This window comes from Hoplias malabaricus, chromosome 7 (genome assembly GCF_029633855.1).
Source record: "Hoplias malabaricus isolate fHopMal1 chromosome 7, fHopMal1.hap1, whole genome shotgun sequence".
In the NCBI taxonomy this organism is placed as follows: domain Eukaryota; kingdom Metazoa; phylum Chordata; class Actinopteri; order Characiformes; family Erythrinidae; genus Hoplias; species Hoplias malabaricus.
Genome location: NC_089806.1, coordinates 1,642,339 through 1,662,631, shown reverse-complemented (window position 1 = coordinate 1,662,631; position 20,293 = coordinate 1,642,339). Strand labels below are relative to the sequence as shown.

At 45.1% G+C, this 20,293-nt stretch overlaps 1 protein-coding gene across 1 annotated transcript; it reads right to left on the bottom strand.

The window, feature by feature from the left end:
* Positions 1-1,232: 1,232 nt before the first annotated feature.
* Positions 1,233-20,159, bottom strand: ddhd1b (DDHD domain containing 1b). The gene is made up of 14 exons (XM_066676217.1): positions 19,658-20,159; positions 18,655-19,111; positions 17,610-17,786; positions 16,015-16,143; positions 14,859-15,006; positions 14,536-14,645; positions 14,182-14,288; positions 12,014-12,273; positions 11,074-11,149; positions 10,332-10,481; positions 9,260-9,324; positions 7,736-7,914; positions 6,508-6,762; positions 1,233-4,993 (listed from the first exon to the last, which is right to left on the bottom strand). Exons 1-14 carry the CDS (start codon positions 19,904-19,906, stop codon positions 4,809-4,811), a joined length of 2,547 nt encoding a protein of 848 aa, XP_066532314.1. The 5' UTR covers positions 19,907-20,159; the 3' UTR covers positions 1,233-4,808.
* Positions 20,160-20,293: the final 134 nt, after the last annotated feature.

The following is a 20,293-nucleotide window of genomic DNA, read 5'->3' as shown; positions in this document are numbered from 1 at the left end:
ATAATAATTAATTATGAGTAATTAATCATTCAGGAGACGTGTCTGATTCGAGGAGGCAGTCCACTCCCGTGACGAAGGGCAGAGACGGGTTTCTCTGGAGAGAGTGGGACCCCTAACAGCCCGGAGCCTCCAGATAAACAGGACACAACCCTTCACCTCTGAGAGACAAGGACCACCACGTCCACAGCTGGGTCCATCCACCCACTGTGAGGACACTGCAGTGTGGGTCTGAAAGGACGTAGACACTGAGAGAAGAAACCCACAAAGAGAAAAGGAAACAGACACAAAGAATACAATCACTGTCTCACCCTGTCACCTGTGGACAGTATCCCAGATTCACACCTGTGGACAGTGTGAGATTCACCTAGTCATTCACACATTCACACCTGTGGACAATTTGACAGATTTACCCAGTCACTCACACACACGTATGGACAGTGTGACAGATTCACCCATTCACTCACACATTCACACCTGTGGACAGTGTGATATATTCACCGTCACTCACACATTCACACCCGTGGACAGTGTGACAGATTAATTCATTCATTCACTCACATTCACAACTGTGGACAGTGTAAGAGATTCCCCCATTCACTCACACCTGTGGACAGTGTGACGGATTCACCCAGTCACTCACACATTCAGCCAGTCAGTCACACATTCACACCTGTGGACAGTGTGACAGATTCACCCAGTCACTCACACATTCACACCTGTGGACAGTGTGACAGATTCACCCAGTCACTCACACATTCACACCTATGGACAGTGTGACAGATTCACCCAGTCACTCACACATTCACACCTATGGACAGTGTGACAGATTCACCCAGTCACTCACACATTCACACCTGTGGACAGTGTGACAGATTCACCCAGTCACTCACACATTCACACCTGTGGACAGTGTGACAGATTCACCCAGTCACTCACACATTCACACCTATGGACAGTGTGACAGATTCACCCAGTCACTCACACATTCACACCTGTGGACAGTGTGACAGATTCACCCAGTCACTCACACATTCACACCCGTGGACAGTGTGACAGATTCACCCAGTCACTCACACATTCACACCTGTGGACAGTGTGACAGATTCACCCAGTCACTCACACATTCACACCCGTGGACAGTGTGACAGATTCACCCAGTCACTCACACATTCACACCTGTGGACAGTGTGACAGATTCACCCAGTCACTCAGTGTTCTTAGTTTCATGGCTTTTATTCTGAATGTTGTGAACAGAGATCGTTCTGCTACAGGTCTGAAATATGGAGAGATCTTCAGAGGAAGGAGGCGCAGCTCTCGCTGGAGATCAGAGACACATTCAGAGACACATACAACACGCTTTACAGCAGCAAACCTCTAAACAGATACATGGGGGCAGTAAATGAAGAGCAGACAGCAGGGGGCAGCAGAGGGGGGGGGGGGGCAATATCCTGCGTACAACTGCTTATATGGTCACAGAATGCCCCCTGACTATCTACTGATCTGGGGCAGTAAGTGCCCTCTATTATAGGAGAAATTACTCCAAGGTTTGATCAGTTGGGGTGGTAAACTGCCCCTGACTTGGGTGTCTTCCTGTTGGGTCAATGGGATATAAAGGGGTTTCAAAGTGCCTTGTAGGTGGGGTGTAAATTGGGACAGAAAATGCCCCTCGGGTCATAAAACAAACAGTAAATGCTGTGTGGATGGAGCCATGTTGTTGGCACTGCAGTAACGGCGTAGATTTATTTATTATTATTACACTCCTGGGGGTAAAATAACGTCTGTGTGGGAGTGTAAACAGTGGTTCAGTGGGTATAAATGCCCTATGGTCGGGCGTATGAACAGTGGCATGGTGGATATTTATCACCCCAGGTGGGGTATAAAGGCCCTGTGCTGCCCCTTGTGGCTGCTCTGCTGGGGAGGGTGGCACGGCTCGCACGGTTGGCACCTCCACAGTGGGGTATTTCACGCTGAGGGCAAAGGACAGACAGCATGAGCCCATCCTTTCTAAATGTAAAGGCATTATGGGTGATTTTCAAAGGTCACTGTCTCTAAGGAAATATAAATCATAAATACAATACACAACACTGAAATAACACAAAATATATTAAAAATACAAAATAAAATTAAAGTAATGATGAGTCCTTTTTAGTGACTGTTGTCCAGTGCTGTAAAATGAGAGGGTTTAACCGTATACATTTTCACTCGTCTTTACAGGCAAATTACAGGCACCACTAAATAAAATAATAAATTACTCTTTAAAACATTTACAAACGTATTAAAATAGTGTCAGGGCAAAATAGATCAGATCATGGAACATTCCATTTTTAAATTATTTCCAGTATAATATTTTCACTCTCCGTGTCGACCAATCAGAGGGCTCCAGTTATAATACAATATTCCCAACAGATTCCTTATTTCTTATTTATTAATTTTTATAAAACTAATTTAATGGCCTGAGATTCCCAAAAGCATCACATCTTTTGACCTGGTGAATGTTATAATATTATTATTTTATTTATTACATGTCTGTAAACCAGACGTTAAGTTATTAACACCTAAATGTCCAGGACGTTCAGACAGTGTGAATGTTTCAGAGCTGGACAATTTGGCAAATATTCAGTCATGAGGTTTGTAACAAAATATTCCAATTTTATAAATTGCAACAGATAAAACGCACTAAATATATATTAAGATTCTTAAATGAATTTAACATATGCAAAAGTGAAAGAAATAAAATATATTAAGAGATTTAATAACAGAGGTAAAAAGTTGATTTTTTGAAATCACAAAATATTATGCTCTTTATCCCCTGTGAAAAGCATGTGTAGCAATCTAACGTTTATCCAGCAGGGGATGCTGTGGTCAAACAAATAATTTTAGTGTGCGTCATTTAAAGAGAGGAAACCAATGCGATCGTCCGTGGTCTGATTTTTAATGTAAAATGATGTCTATTTAAGTCAAAACTGTTGTATTATAATCACATTGTGATTATTGAAAACGTCTCGTCATATCGCCCAGCCCTAATTCACACACCGGCGTCTCTGTATCGCGATCCAGACCAAATTAAATATGACACTTTGTTCTTCTGTGCTTTAAGGAGTCCAGGCTTTGGTTAAATATCCCACTGAAGTGATGTCATCATTCTGCAGTGTATGTCATGTCCATACAAAGAGATTTGTATAATCAATGCTACATGCTACAAGCTAACACTGCTCTGACTCACCAGCTCATTGTGGAGCTCTGTAATTATAATGCTACATGCTACATGCTAACACTGTTCTGTATCACCAGCTCATTTACGTGTTCTATATCAGTAATGCTACATGCTATGAGCTAACACTGCTGTAACTGACTCTCTACATTAGAGCAGTGTTGGTTTGCAGTCTGTAGACTTGGTGTGATCTGGAACTCCATATAAGGACATGACTACCACCAGAGAATGATCACATGACTTCAGGGGTCAAAAACAGGCTGATACATGAACAAATATAAATATTTGGCACCTTGTTTTTGGAGTTCTGCACCGTTCCACAGGGTAAACTCTGACTGTGGGTGAGATTTAGCCGCTGTGCTAAGTGTGAGTGAGGGCTGTAAACATGCCTATGTACAGAGTTTAGCTAAATCTTTACACGTCTTAGAAACGTAGAAATGTAAGTATGTCACGGAGTGTAAACGTAAACGACCTGGTTTTGGCAGAGTCTCAGAGACTGATGTACGTCCTGAAATTTCTGGACAACTGCTGAAATGAAGGGGTTAATCAGGAGTGTGTCCCTCTACAGTGGGCTGAATTAGAGAAGGACTTAGTGCAGGATCACTAACACCACTCTGACTCATCCCACAGGTACAGGATGTTGCTGTCTGTACAGAGAACACAGTTCCCCTGCTCCACAGCCCAGGGCTTGGGGTGGGGGGGTGTTACACCCCTCTGGTGAACTCTCAGCATTGAGCAGGGACACTGTAAGCTCATGTGTGACTCTTCCTGACCTCTTGTGCTCAGAGGAACATCTGTGTCCTCAATGAGAACCACTTAAAGTAGCTGAAGTCACAGATTTTAAGGAGCGTCTACAAACTTCTGGACATACAGCGTATGATGTCACCGTCAGAACAAAACCTCATCCTTCTGTGAATATTAATGGAACAAGGCTGTGGGTCATTTCCCAGCCCATATCTAATGAGATTCAGACATCTGTAAACAACGTAAACGAATAATGGCAGACAGGAGGGTGTACCCCGATGCTGTGAGAGAGGGGAGAGGAGGAGTGAAGAAGGCGTGAGTGAGAGAGAGCTGCAGAGAGAAGAGTGTTGTTACTGATGAAGAACAGTCAGAATCAGGACCGCCGGCCACAGACTGGGCCTTCATCGAGACCCAGGGTCCAGGAGTGTCCGGACAAATCCACAGGTGGAGAACCCCCCCCCCCCTCTCTCTCTCTGCACAGTGTACTAGAGTTTAAGGAATTTGGGGAGTGTGTGTGTGTGTGTGTGTGTCTATATGGGGTGTTCCTCAATGTTCCCTTGTTAATGTGATGTTATAGGAATGCAGGTTAACAGGAACTGTGTGTGTGTGTTGTAAATTCAGGTGTTCCTCTGGGTTCTCCTGGGTTCTGTTGGAGTTCTCTGTACATGGAGTTTAACAGGAACAGTGGCACGCTGTGGGAACATCGGTACATCATGCTGTGTGTGTGTGTGTGTGTGTGTGTGTGGTGCTTTCAACGGTATTCCCACACAAGAAGGTAAGAAGCAAAAGTGCAACGTTGTGGGAACACCAGAACACTGTGCTCTGTATATGTGTGTGTTTGTGTATGTGTGTGTTACGATTCCGTGTGTTCCTCAGGGTTCTCCTGGGTTCCGTTTGTGTTCCCGTACATGAAGGTCAGGAGGAAGAGTGCGACGTCGTGGGAACACCAGTATGCCGTGTGTGACGTCACTGCCGACCAATAGCGGCTCTCCACCAGCCCCTCCCTCAACTCGAAATCTATACGTCTGTCCAACTCCACTGGAACAGCAGGACACAGGGCAGGGGACAAAGGACACAGGACAAACAACATCAGAAGGGACAGGACACGTGATAATGACATGAGAAACAGAACAGAGGACATAGGACACAGGACATTTGTCAGAGAAGAGTTCAACAGGACATAGGACACAAGACAAAAGACATAGGACAGAGAACAGGACACAAGACAAAGGAAAAGGGCACAGAAGAAACCACAAAGGACACAAGACACAGGGCGAAGGGGACAGGACATGATCATGACATGAGATGTGGGACAAAAGACATGGGATGTCAGTTACTGTTTTCATCAGTCAATCATTAACAATCATCAGTTCATTTACAGAGGCTTGTGGTCACCTGCTCCGGAGCTGAAAGGGTTAATGAGGAGTGTGTTCCTCTCACTGCAGAAACACCCCCTCACTGGAAGACTGCTGTGAGGATCTGCTGGAGTTCAGCCTCATAATCGTCAGTGAGGGTCAGGTGCTGATGTGGGACGATTAGATCTGGACCTCACTCACCACTCCAACTCATCCCAGAAGAACTGGACAGAGCTTCCCTCTAGCCATGACAGGTACGGGTATGGCGACTTCTGTAGGTGAATCCCTATTCTTATTCTCCCCCTCCCCCTTGTTTTGGAGTGCCCTATTGCCCCTTGGACATGAGTTACAGGGCGCAGTGGTTAAAATCTCCCCCAATGAAACGGGACGACCTTTCAGACCCTGATACGTCATCAGAACACAAATAAAACAGCAGCACCTTAACTGTGCTCCACCGCCACTCTGCAGTGATGTCAGAGCTTTTAGGGCGTCCTCACACGTCTGGGATATGGAGCTGAATTCAGATTCTTATTCTGCAGCTTTTTGTTCAAAACCTACAGTTCTAAATGTTACAATAACTACAGGTAATTTAAGGTGGAACTGGAAATTCTGAGACATCAGTAAAATATTAGTGCTGTTTTCGGCTTGTTCTGAAGTAAAGGCCATAATCCACTGAAACTACATTAAACTCAGATAATTCACTGGGGATCAGTTTAAAGGAGAAAATGCTATTAGTATTCTTAGCTCTTTGAAATGTGCCCCAGAAGAATCACAGAGGGATACAGCCCTCCCCCTTGACCCTACTCCTCTTTCCTAACAAAAATGAAGACCCCCACCTCATGGCAAAACAGAGGGGTGGGGCTAGGTGTAAAATGGGGTTCATCCTTCGGTTCATGTGTGTCTCTCCCATTAGATTTCATTATTTCTGTAGAGATTAAACACACCGAGCAGTGGAACACTGTTCCCAGGAGGGAGTGATGGAGCTCTATCCAGTTCCTCTGGGATGAGTTAGAGTGGTGAGTCCCACACCAGCACCTGACCCTCACTGACGATTATGAGGCTGAACTCCATCAGATCCTCACAGCACTGTCCTTCTCTTCCCAGGAGAGAAGAGACAGTCCCTGCCGTGAGGAGAGGAACACACTGCGGGAGGAGCAGGTGTCTGCAGTGCTGAATGTAATCTACGGCTGAACTCACGGGTGGAGTTGTCCATGATGGTGGAGGTCGACTGAGACATGGAGCCGTCTCCTTCTCTCTTCTCTTCCACCTTCTCATCCATCTTCTCCTCCACTTCAGTGGCCCCACCTTCCTCGGCTATGGCCCCGCCCTCTATATCACCGACCACTCCCTCTGAGTCTGAGGGCTCCTCTTCGGCTCCGCCCACCTGTCCGCTCGACCGAGAGAAACGGGAGAACAGGATTCCTCCGATTCCTTTACCGATACTCGCGGCTCCTGAGGAAACACACACGCACACACACACACACAGACAGCCAGGTGAGTGTACACGCACCTCTGTTTAGTGTTCACTGATTTACATATTCTCATTATCAGCCGATATGTTTTATGGGGTACTGACTCTACTCTCTGATTGGTCCCTGGTTGGTTTCCCACAGCTTCCCCCTGAAAAGTAACAAGCGTCGTCTCTAACCCCGTCTCTAAGGGGAACAGTGGGCTTTGGAAACCGCAACAACGGCGGCGGTAACGTTAAGCGGTGTTTACTCATGGTGTATCGGCATGTTGTTGTTGTTTGGGACTGAACACAGCTCCGTCATCAGTTCAGACAGATCAGTAGAGTTTGTTCCTTCCTTGTTGCAGCGTCCAGCTCTCGCTGGATTCTTTCGTCGGCCACCGATCCGAGGAGCGTTTGAACCTCTTCAAAAGACCACGGCGTCATTTTACGAGCTGCCGTCGTGAGTCGGATAAAAACAAACGTGATCTCTGCTGCAGCTGGAGATTTTACAGATGGAGAGTTGGTGCTGGTCGTCTGCGTTGCGTGGCGTAGAGTGATGACTCTCTCTGGACGATCAGCGCTCTGCAAGGTTTACACGCCACGGTTTAGTCCCTACTTGACTTGCTCTGAACCACAAGAGAACAGCCACTAAACAAGAACCCGCTTCCAGAACCAGATCTGACTAATGGAGAAGTGGAAAAGCTGAGCAGAGTAGGGACTCTGCAGTGGAAAATGTCTGTTATCGAACAGGGACATAGTGGACACAGTGAGTAGAGCAGCAAAGCTGTTCCTAATGCGAGTGTGTGGTGCCACATCGTGGAAATATTAGAGCTAACACCACAGTGCAAGAGTGATTGAGTTCAAGAGTCAGTGTGAGTGTGTGAGTGAGTTAGTGTGTCAGTGCCTGGATATCTGAGTGCAGTAGTAAAAATGAGTGAGTGTGTGGAGGTTGTACAGGGTGTTGTTCCTGCTGACCCATGATGCTGGCCTTGCCGAGGTTGGTGATGGACTCCCCATAGTGTCTGCGGTTTTGTGGAGGGCTGGTGCAGGGACTCGGGAGACTCTCGCTGTCCGAGATAGGGGCGCTCTCCTTCAGAGGATTCAGCAGATTCGGACGGATCTGATCATACGGAGTCGGAATACTGGTGTTGTACCTGCGCAACACACAACAAACAAACATCAACACACTATAAATATATATTAACACACAACAAACACACACTGGACCACAGAACTTATTAAACACATATGAACAACAAAGACATTCTTACTGTTAATTACTGTTTACTGTTTCTTTGACTCTGTAAAGCACTTTGAATTGACATTGTATATAAAGGTGCTCTATAAATAACTGACCAATACACATTAAATACACACTGTAAAAAATTCTTGTAAATTTTACCGTAAAATACTGGCAGCAGAGTTCCCAGGCATTTTCCGTATTTTTACAGGAACACTACTGTATTTAAAATTTACAGCATATTACTGTAATTGAATAATACAATAATTTACTGTGAATACTGTGATTTACAATAAAATACTGTAGCAGACTCGCTGTAAATTTACAGCAATTTTATACAGTGCAGGTTTACACACAAACCAAATAATTAAGGGCATTTTATAGACAACGTAGACAGACAGACAGACAGACGCAAATTAAAACACAATAAACATAAACGCACTATAACAAACAACAAAGACATTTTAACCACAATAAATACACAATAAACCCACTGTAACAAACACAAACTCCCAGATAAACGCTCAGAGCAGAACAGGCGTTAATGCTGCCGTTTTAAACACACTTTTACAGAAACTATGTGATTTCTGCTGTGTGTTTTGTTATTGTGATAAAAATTACAATTTACCTCAAGCAAACACACACACAATGATTTAACTCACACACTACTTGTGCTGTATCATATTTTGATTAAAGGGAATGTCTGCAATTGTGGGGAACTGCAGATCTCTGTTTAAATTACGACAGAATCTCATTTGTAACTCAAGCTGTTTACGTTACTGCAGTTAGTGCTCTCCTGAATTTAGAGTGGGGTTCTACCTGAGTAATCTGAAACAACAAAAACAAGTCTATATTATACATCTATGGAGCAGGAATAGAACAAAATCCTCATCTCCTTTCATGATTTTCCAAAAATGGAGGTCTCTCTCTTTGCCGTTTCTCTGCGGTGAACAGAGAGAGAGAAAAGGCCTAGCCTTATTTTTACTCATTTACAGACACTGGGGCTTCGTAAACACAGCGCAAACCGACTGGAGAGCAGCACATGGGGAGGAAACACCCTCAGAGTTTATTAAAAATGTGAACATTTTTTAATTCAAATTGTGAACATCGCCTTTAAACACAACAATAACAATCCTTTACTGATCTGAACAGTTCTCTGAGTGAGCTTCTGTATGAACACACAGCGCATCCAACAATAAAGAAAGACTCCTGCGTCTTCCACACAGTGATGAGAAACCTGCTGTGATCAAGTCTCTTACCAGTGGATCTGAACAGGGGAGATGTTACTGTAGTGTTTGAGGATCAGAGGCTCCAGTCTGTACGCCTGAGAACAACAAAACAACCAAAATGACTTCAACGTATTTAACTGTAACATGGCTTTCCAAGTGAAACAGTGTCAGTAAGAAGTGTAATGTAGAGTGCATCTGTCTGCATCTTCTGTTCACACTTCATTAACCTCAGCTTCACATCAGACCTGCTGAGAGTAAATATGTCTTTCACAGGAAAATACGGAAATATATTCAGTACTGGGCCAATATTTTTCACTGTTTCAACTGTGTGTCAAAAATGAGCAAAAAGATTAGGGCTGCGAATCTTTGGGAATCCCACGATTCGATTCAGAATCGATTCTTGGGGTCATGGTTAGATTTTTTTCAGATTCTTTCAAATCCAAAGTGTTTCCAAATGATTTCTTTCAAAGATTTGGATTTTCAAAGTTGGTTTTCTTTTTCTTCATCCTCCATTCTTTATCGGCGCAACAACAAACACCGTAACACAACACTACACCCCCCCACAGTAGCCTACTAGACTTGTTTTGCCTAGCACTACGGTGGCTGAGAAGGCACACCAGCACCTGCAAAAAAAAAAAAAAAAAAAAAAAAAAAAGGTTTTTTGAAAGTGAGAATTGATTCTGAATCATTCAATGTTAGAAACACGATTCGAGCTGGAATCGATTTTTTCCTACACCCCTAAAAAATATCAGCTCATCTAGAAAAAAAAATACAGTTCCTACACATTGACTGCATTTAACGTTATTTCAATTGCAGTAAATTAAATAAAATTTTGAATCAAATTATATTTTGAAATGTTTAATTTGTATTTATTTCGTGTTGTTTTTTAAAGTGTATTTGTGAATTAAGGTGTAAACTATCACAGCCGACTCTCTCTAGTGAATAACATTCCTTACTTGGCTGTAAGAGTTTTGTTAAATAACGATCCCTGTTTCAGTTTAATAAAATAATAATCAATGACCACACACACTCCTGCCCTCTGGAGGGAGCAAGGGAACACACCAGGAGCTGGGACAGGACGGACACACGCGTGTCTGCTCACCACAGGGTCAGTGGGGTGGAAGATGTTGAAGAGCCTCTGGCAGATGGAGCGGGGCAGGATGTGGTCCTGGGTTCCGTTCGTACCGGGACGGACCCCTCTCAGAGACAGGAACACAGCCAGAGGAGAACCCATACAGAAGAAGTTCTCCACCTAGAACCACAGATCACACACATCCAGGACGTTACACACAGGGACAGAGAGAGAGAGAGAGAGAGAAAGGGACTCACTTGTACATTTACTACTGTTATATTTATTATATACGGGGAAATCTGTCTCACAGCGTGCCTCAAATAAATCTACAAAGAAACAGTTATGTAGTAAACATAATAAACACAAGTGAAAAAGAGGCTGCATTAACTTTAAATTAAATGTGAATCTAATGACACATTAACAGAGTGAGTGATGAAAAACGGACATCACATTGTTTACATATTAACAACTTAACTACGAAGAGAATTTAGAAACTTGGTGGAATTTCCCTTTAGGTTCATAGTGAAGCTGTGGGAAACCCTTGTCTGAACAAGGTCAGTCATTTAACACCTTCAAGAGCCAACCATGTGGATGAACCTATGAAGTGCTGCTCACAGGAGGAGAATGAGGCTGCTCTCTGGGCCCTGAGCCAGTTTACGTTCCATAGAGTGGGTCCCCACACTGTGGTGGGAGTGTGTGTAAGGGCAGGTTCACAACAGAAGGAAAGACTGACTGGTCCTGGGTCAGAGCCAAGTGACAGAGGCACGGTTACCTTGAATTTTAAAGGTGGGTTGGTTCTGGAGGACGATGTCTTCAGGCCCTGGATCTGATCCTCCAGGTCATGCAACCTGACAATGGACAATGGAGACCCATAATCTGATCATCTCCATTAATAAGAGAGTAAACATCTGGGTTCACCTTTATAATCAAAATCACTATCGGCCTCTCAGCTACAGTACAATACCGCCTTAACACATCCACCTTAAAAAAATCATCCAGGTCCATACACAGAGAAAGGAAATTATTTTACTAGGCTGTGTTACAGAGGACATCCATCTCTCTTTCACACACGTGCGCACACACAACATTTAATCAATCAATCATTTCATTACAAAGCTTAGGCACCAGAATGTGATTGCTTCACAATTTAATATGGAACAGAAATCTGAAATAGGAAGCTTGAATACCAGAATGTAACTTCTGCATAATTTAATGTGGAATGGATTGTTTTAGGAAGTTTAAGCACCACGATGTTCACTCCTGCACAATTTAAGGTGGATTTGACTATTGTGGATTCCACTGTAAAGTTTAGGCACCATAATAATATACAGTGGAGTGGACAGCTCCAATATAAAACTTGGTCACCATTACATAACTTATATACAATTTAAGGTGGAATGAACAGTTTTTAAAAAGTGTAGGGGCCCAAACATGACTATTTAATGTGGAAAAGTAAAATTGAATTAGAAGCTTGTGTGACAGAGTGTACCTTCTGAATTATGTGTGGAAATGACAAACTTAGTAAAAATACGTAGGTACCAAGAATGTGACTGCTTCACCATTTAAGAACAGAAAACTGGAACAAAAGCTTGGGGGCCAGACTTCATCTTATGTCATTATGTCATTTAAGGTGGAACGGACATTTCAATTAGGAAGTGTAGGGACCAGTAAGTTTTCAGCAGGAATTTCACCCTCAGTCATTTGCGGTTTACCTCATGCGAGTGTGGTAGAGTTCCTCCAGTAATCTCTGCTCCTCTAAGCCCCGCCCCCTCAGCTCAATGTCCATAGATTCTGGCCCCACCTCTTGGTGATGAAAGCGGACTGGGTCCCACCCAGTCATGATGTCAAAGGTGATGACACACCCGAGAGAATGAGACACGATGGAGACCTTCCCTTTCTCCTCAAACTCCGGGTTTCTTGAGCAGAACAAAGTGTAGAGACGATTCATCTCCTTAGTGAGACCTCGAGTGATCTACAGTGAAGACAGAGACCCTTCAGTGAGACCCCAGTGATCAAAAGTAAACAGAGACCCCACAGTGAGATCCCACTGATCTACAGCAAACAGAGACCACTCAGTGAGATCCCAGTGATCTACAGTAAACAAAGACCCCTCAGTGAGATCCCAGTGATCTACAGTAAACAGAGACCACTCAGTGAGATCCCAGTAGTCTACAGTAAATAGAGACCACTCAGTGTGATCCCAGTGATCTACAGTAAACATAGATCCCAATGATCTATAGTAAACAGAGACCCCACAGTGAGATCTCACTGATCTATAGTAAACACAGACGCTCAGTGAGACCCCAGTGATCTACAGTAAACAGAGACCACTCAGTGAGATCCCAGTGATCTACAGTAAACAGAGACCCCTCAGTGAGACCCCAGTGATCAACAGAAAAAAGAGACCCCACAGTGAGATCCCAGTGATCTACAGTAAACCCAGACCCTCAGTGAGACCCCAGTGATCAACAGTAAACAGAGACCCCACAGTGAGACCCCAGTGATCAACAGTAAACAGAGACCCCACAGTGAGACCCCACTGATCTACAGTAAACACAGACCACTCAGTGAGATCCCAGTGATCAACAGTAAACAGAGACCCCTCAGTGAGATCCCAGTGATCTACAGTGAAGACAGAGACCCCTCAGTGAGACCCCAGTGATCAACAGTAAACAGAGACCCCAGTAATCAACAGTAAACAGAGACCCCACAATGAGACCCCACTGATCTACAGTAAACACAGACCACTCAGTGAGACCCCAGTGATCAACAGTAAACAGAGACCCCCACAGTGAGATCCCAGTGATCAACAGTAAACAGAGACCCCACAGTGAGATCCCAGTGATCAACAGTAAACAAAGACCCCTCAGTGAGACCCCAGTGATCAACAGTAAACAGAGACTCCACAGTGAGACCCCAGTGATCAACAGTAAACAAAGATCCCTCAGTGAGACCCCAGTGATCAACAGTAAACAGAGACCCCCACAGTGAGATCCCAGTGATCAACAGTAAACATAGACCCCACAGTGAGATCCCAGTGATCAACAGTAAACAAAGACCCCTCAGTGAGACCCCAGTGATCAACAGTAAACAGAGACCCCAGTAATCAACAGTAAACAGAGACCCCACAATGAGACCCCACTGATCTACAGTAAACACAGACCACTCAGTGAGACCCCAGTGATCAACAGTAAACAGAGACCCCCACAGTGAGATCCCAGTGATCAACAGTAAACAGAGACCCCACAGTGAGATCCCAGTGATCAACAGTAAACAAAGACCCCTCAGTGAGACCCCAGTGATCAACAGTAAACAGAGACTCCACAGTGAGACCCCAGTGATCAACAGTAAACAAAGATCCCTCAGTGAGACCCCAGTGATCAACAGTAAACAGAGACCCCCACAGTGAGATCCCAGTGATCAACAGTAAACATAGACCCCACAGTGAGATCCCAGTGATCAACAGTAAACAAAGACCCCTCAGTGAGACCCCAGTGATCAACAGTAAACAGAGACTCCACAGTGAGACCCCAGTGATCAACAGTAAACAAAGATCCCTCAGTGAGACCCCAGTGATCAACAGTAAACAGAGACCCCACAGTGAGACCCCACTGATTGACAGTAAACACAGACCACTCAGTGAGATCCCAGTGATCAACAGTAAACAGAGACCCCTCAGTGAGATCCCAGTGATCAACAGTAAACAGAGACCCCACAGTGAGATCCCAGTGATCAACAGTAAACAGAGACCCCACAGTGAGATCCCAGTGATCTATGGTAAACAGAGAGACCCCCAGTGATCTACAGTAAACATAAACAGAACACAGAATATATTAATTGGTGTGTGTGTGTGTGTGTGTGTGTGTGTGTGTGTTCTGACCTCGTCTCTGTACAGGGGGCTGGTGTAGTACATGATGTCCATCGCGCTGCTGTTTAACATGTCTCTCAGACCCCGCACTTTATCTGGAGTGATGGAGTCCACCGTGTCTGACAGAGGAAAAAGGAAAATAAAGAAGTGACAATAGAGAGAGAGAGAGAGCCAGGTGTGGTGCAGCAGTTACAGTAGTTATATATAGTCTTTATAGTCTATTTATAGTTATTATAGTTCAAATCTTCCATTCCACCTTAAATATGGTGGCAGTTACAGTCTGAAACCTACAGAGAGCAGAATGAACCTGCTCCAAATTTAAGGTGGACACCAGTCTGTTTCCTGTGAAGTGAGGGGAGGATGTACCTCCGTCCAGACTGAGTTTAGACCTCCACTCCACCGGGAGGAACTCCACGTGTTCGGTGGCTCTGTCTGAGAAATGTTTCTCCTCCATCTTCCTCGCAGCGTCCCTCATCCTGTAAATAAACACAACTACATCATCTCACATTCGCAGCGCCTATAATAATGATAATAACTCAGTGTTAATGTTGTTATTATTTTATTATTAAGACTATTAACGTGACATTCCTAAAGAAAACATGAAATGACAGATTAAGTCAAGAAAATGGTTGCTGTGGTATCAATTTTGGTTGCTATGGTGTCCATGTTGCTTTCTGGTGGGGACTCACATGCTGGTGTTCCTGATGATCCGCCCCTGGTCCATTTTCTGTCCAATCCCGTGCACCACAAACACAATGTGTGTGGCAGCAGGGGGCGTGTCCTCAGGGGCCGCCTCCTCCACATAACCTCGATGGAGGCGAGTCCCACTGCTGGAGGCTGAACACACACACACACACGAAAGAAAAATAAATTCTAGTCCTATTTCCCCACTGAAGTGCCCCACCCTGTGGTGAGAGACATGCCCATATAAGGAGTTCCACATTCAATCTGGATTTCTCTATGACACAATAAGCTTGTTAGTATTTTCCACATTTACCAACTTAAGGTTTATATACACAAGTGTGAGGAATGTCCTAATCTTTACCTCCTTTAAGGTGGAACAATGTTTGAGGACAAACTGACTGTTGTTTGTAGATGTCTGAAGTGTAACTTGTCTGTGTTTATTCACTGTTTGCACTGTCAATAATGTAGTTAGCTATCTCTCTCTACTCTTTAAGTGATCTGAAACAGCAAAAATAAGTCAGTGTTACCCCCCTATGGAGCAGGAATAGAGCAACATCCTCATCTCGGTTGGTGCTTTTCAGCGTTTGGAGTCTCTCCGTTGTCTAAAAACCTTCAGATGGCGTTTCTCTGCCGTGAGCAGAGAGAGAGAAAGCCTAGCACCGGACCCAGACACTTTGTTTTTTTACCCATTTACAGACACTGGGGCTTCGTAAACACATTAGAGCGGTTTCCAGAGCAAACCGACTGCAGAGCAGCACATGGAGAGGAGACACACGCAGAGCTTTATACACAGTGTGGAGTATAATCATGAACTTTGCCTTTAAGCTTGTATTATTTCATTATGAACAGAGACTGTGTTTACAGTGAAGTGTGTTCTCAAAGCGTCTGTCTCCTCTGTGTGTGTTTATTCAGTTCTGCTGCTGCTGGAGTTTTTCGATGTATAAAGTGGGTTCTTGTAGACAACATTTTCACAGCACTTTGATCATGTTGCCCGCCGATCAATGAACTGTAGGCAATGTTAGCAAAGCTGTGGCTAGGCTACTATGCTACGATTGACCATAGGATCAGCCGCTGCAGCTGCCTACTGAACTCCTTACACTCCTTTCACTACAGGACCCCCTCCTTTATAAAAGACACACAGTCTGTATGAACTGGTCTGACCTTTGGAGAAGCCGAGTTTCTGAGTGACGGTGCGGGCGATTTTAGACGTGGTGGCGTCGCTGTAAAGATACACTTCATCCACACTGTGCCAGTCTACGTGACTCCGACTCAGCTTCAGACTGTGGATGGCTGAGAGAGAGAGAGAGAGAGAGAGAGAGAGAGAGAGAATTACATCTCTTCATATTCATTTATTAGCACTAGTTCTTGGACATAACCGAACACAGAGGGTTAGATTATTTCAGCATCACTCCAACAGAGGCCCCGTCCACACTGACACAGACCCCTCACACACAGCTCCCGGGGGTGTTTCTGAAAGCTCTGTCCTTGGAGACGGGGGTCAGACTGGGTCAGAAAGCCCCGGACTGAAGGGTCAGTTCCAACACTGGGCGATTCAGTTTCATTTAAATCTTCCTTGTACACATTATTCCCCCGAGTCCTGATTCACTCTCGGCTCTGACCCTCTTCCAGGTTAAAGTGCGTTAAAGGTGTTAGCTCCATTCTCACGAGGAGCAGGTCAGCCCTTGTTACAGGGGGTGTGTTTTAATTTAACTCTGTACTGGGTTTTAAACACTGGCGTCACAGAAATATGATTATTTTTACATTATCACAACTGCCACTGAAACATTAGATTCACTTTTATTCTTGTAAACATCACAGTCACATTACGGAGGACGGTAAATTACATATAAACAAGTCTCTACATTTCCACAATTCATTCATTCATTCATTCATTCATTCATTCACTGTCTGTAACCCTTATCCAGTTCAGGGTCACGGTGGGTCCAGAACCTACCCGGAATCACTGGGCACAAGGCAGGAACACAGCCTGGAGGGGGCCCCAGTCCTTCACAGGGCATTTCTCATATGCTATATTTATATTATTCTCACAACTTTACATTTCTATATTTCCTTATTTCTACAACTCTACATCATCACTTTTGTTTTTCCTCATTTCTTCATTTGTTTTTCACATTTCTACAGTGGCTCATGTTCTTCTGCGTTTGACCCAACAGAAGCGTAACAGTAATAAAGAGGGTTTAAAACTCTCTCTCTGCAGGAGTTTACAACAATTACATTCATCAGATGGAACAGGAACAAAAGAGAGCGGGACCTTCTCCTGATTCTCCCTCAAACACAAACCAGGGAAACTGCATGATCCATAAAGTGGAATGGATATTTTACTGTATACACTCCTCCTCACAGCAGTCAGATTATAGATTAGATTAGATTAGATTAGACTTAATTAGAGCGTAAATATCACACTGTATTCATTTTAAAACTTCATCCAGTGGTGAATTTGAAGAGGTTTTTAAAGATCTTTAAAGTGAACTGTGTCCCGTGACGATGATTGTGCAATAACTCCACACTTCAGTGTCTTCAGTGAGAAAAAGGAAGTAAAAGACAACCGTTGAAACAGAGCAGCTGACTTCAGCTCACACTGCCCCACAGCGCTCATGACCTTGACCTCCACTCACACCCTGAGCCCCCAGTGAGAGCTGTGTGAAAAACATCTTACCATCAACACAGTGGTGTTCTTCTGAGAGGAGAGGTGTGTGCTGTACACGGCACTGCCCCAGACTGTGTCCCCCACTCACCGTCCTTACTGTCCACCGCCGCGGTCACAGCTTCCGTTTCAAACGTGTCCTTCATCTGGTGTCCGCGGAAACGTGAGAGATGCTCCAGCTCGATCTGGTCACTGTCGTCCTCCTCCAGGGGGAGCCACGTCCCGTCAGTGAACCACTGACCACGCATCACCGGGATACGCTCCTGTTCTGTCTCACGCACACACACACACACACACACACACACACACACACACTTAAACCTAAACATGTCATTGACCTGTTGCCAGTGAACTTCATTCATTTTCTTGCACAAATTCTCTGGGAATGGGGATGGAAACACTGACGTCCCGATCACGTTTTTTGTCCCTGGTCCTGATCCGAGTCTGTAATACTGAGTGTCTGTTGATACTGAGTCCGATCTGACACTGATTTACTGTTACACAGTGCACACTTTAATTACATGATAGTAATTAAACTCAGCCCAGAATCTGCTCCACACTGAACATCTCACACTGAGAAACTGCTGCCTGCATCCAAACTGCTGCTTATTATTGTTTATTACAAAGTAAACAAAAGTTATCTTTTCAAACAGCTGATAAAAATTAAACCTAGTGCAGCACTGCAGCAGTAAAACAGAACTTTTCCAAATGAGTTATAATCCCAATACCACACTGAAGAGCTCAAGAAGCTTAATATTCACACAGTCACAACAAATAAAAACCACAATTCAGAGGAGGGGGAGGGGGAGGAAGAGTAAGAGGAGGAGGAGGAGGAGGGGGTGGAGGAGTTGGAGGAGGTGAAGAATAGGAGGAGGAGGAGGTGAGGAGGAGATTGGAGAAGAAAAAAGGGGAGGAGTTGGAGAAAGGAGGAGGGGTTTGAGGAAGAGGAGGAGTGGGGGAGGAGGAGGAGAAAGAGGAGGGGGGAGGGAGTGTGTGATTGCTGTCTGGAGGAAACTGACTGAACTCAGTAAAGATCAGTAAAACAATGCCGTGGTCGGCCCTGATCTTTGAGATGGGATCGGGACGTCTTTAATTCTAAACATGGCCCCCCCTGCTGGGGGTGTGTCCTCACTCACGGTTCCAGTAGACGGGGTAACACTCCTTTTCTTTAACATCCACTTCGTACAGTCCTCCTCGGACACACACTGCATCCACGTTCAAGCTGATGGAGTCCACCTCAACTTCCTCCATCGTCTTTTTGGCGACCGGAACCTCCGTCGGGCTCTTGTACCCCTCGGCTGCCTCTAGCTCCGCCTCCAGCTCCTCCCACTCCTCAGGCTTGCCGTATTTGCTCGGGTTGAGTTCGCAGAGTTTGCGGAAAGCCACTTCTATCTGCAGAGAGTCGTGTCCCACGAAGGGTTTCCAGGTTCTTTTGTCCTCTTTATAGAACCAGCGGACTTCCTCGGGTCCCAGTTCCGTCACCACTTCTCCTCTGTGTCTAGAACTCCCTGCTCGGCTGCGTCTAGAACCATAACCCACAACGTCCAGGTAATCCGAGCCTGGCTCTGAGCCCTGGTATTCTGGGTCTGCGTCCTGGAGACGAGAGGAGGAGAAGACATGGTCGTTATGGTTGATATTACAGCAAAATATCCACAATATTCACAGGTCTGATACGTTTCAGGATCCTCAATCGATTCACGAAACATCAAACACTTAACATGAGGGAAAGCACCTTGTTATTAACCCCTCAGTGACACTGCTGGACTGAGAACAGTCCACCGACCAAAAACATCCAGCCGACAGCGTCCTGTGTCACTGATGAAGGACTAGAGGACGAGCGACACACACTGTGCAGCGACAGATGAGCTACTGTCTCTGACTCTACATCTACAAGGTGGACCAACGAGGGAGGAGTGTCTCACAGAGTGGACAGAGAGTGGACACAGGGTTTAAAAACTCCAGCAGCACTGCTGTGTCTGATCCACTCTACAACAGCACAACACACACTAACACACCACCACCACGTCAGTGCCTCACCTGCTCTGTGTGGGTCCTGAAATTTAAAGCACAGGGTGAAGTGTGTGTGTGTGTATTGGGGGGAGTTGTATGAAGTATGAATGCAGAGCAGAAACACATTACCTGGTAGTCTGGATTGGAAGAGTTGTAGTCCTGATCAGAGGTGGGGTATTCGGGACTAGAGGTAGTCTGGTAGTCTGGATTAGGGGTGCTGTAGTCTGGGTTGGGGGTGCTGTAGTCTGAGTTATTAGTGTGGTAGTGCTGGTACGAGCTCCCCATGATTCCTAGCAGCAGTCCGTCCTGACTCTGCACATGACTCCTCCACCCAGCTCTGCCTCCACCCGCCTCCTGCGCCTCCTGATACCCGCTCATTTCTGCGGATTAGCGCTGTATCGGGATTATCTCTGAGAGAAGGTTTAAGGTGGATCCTCAGCTTTAACAACAACTACACAGAGGTAAACACACACAGAGAGAAACCGTTTGAAGCCCCCCGTGTTTAAACCCCAGTCCTCTCTATTGCTGGACAGAGACCCTTCATCTCCATCTCCATCTGCTCCTCCATCTGCTCCTCCGTCATCCCCTGCGCCGCCGCCGAAAACGCGTTTCTAATCTCCACGTCCCCGAGCCCCTGCGGGCCGCCGTAGCCTTCCTCAGCGGAGCTGGGCTTCCTGTTGTGATGGGTTTGTTTTGACAGCGCGGAGTATTTATTTTTGTTTTTAATTTTTTTCTGATTTAAATTCTACAAACCGCTCGGTTTAA

What these genes read in the sequence shown, in the direction of transcription:
- ddhd1b (XM_066676217.1), bottom strand. Translation starts at nt 19,906, where the DNA reads ATGAGCGGGTATCAGGAGGCGCAGGAGGCGGGTGGAGGCAGAGCTGGG. An exon ending in TTACCCCGTCTACTGGAACC is followed by an intron (nt 17,787 to 18,654) that starts GTGAGTGAGGAC and finishes TGCGTGAGACAG; the next exon opens with AACAGGAGCGTATCCCGGTG. An exon ending in TAAACTCAGTCTGGACGGAG is followed by an intron (nt 14,289 to 14,535) that starts GTACATCCTCCC and finishes TTCCTCTGTCAG; the next exon opens with ACACGGTGGACTCCATCACT.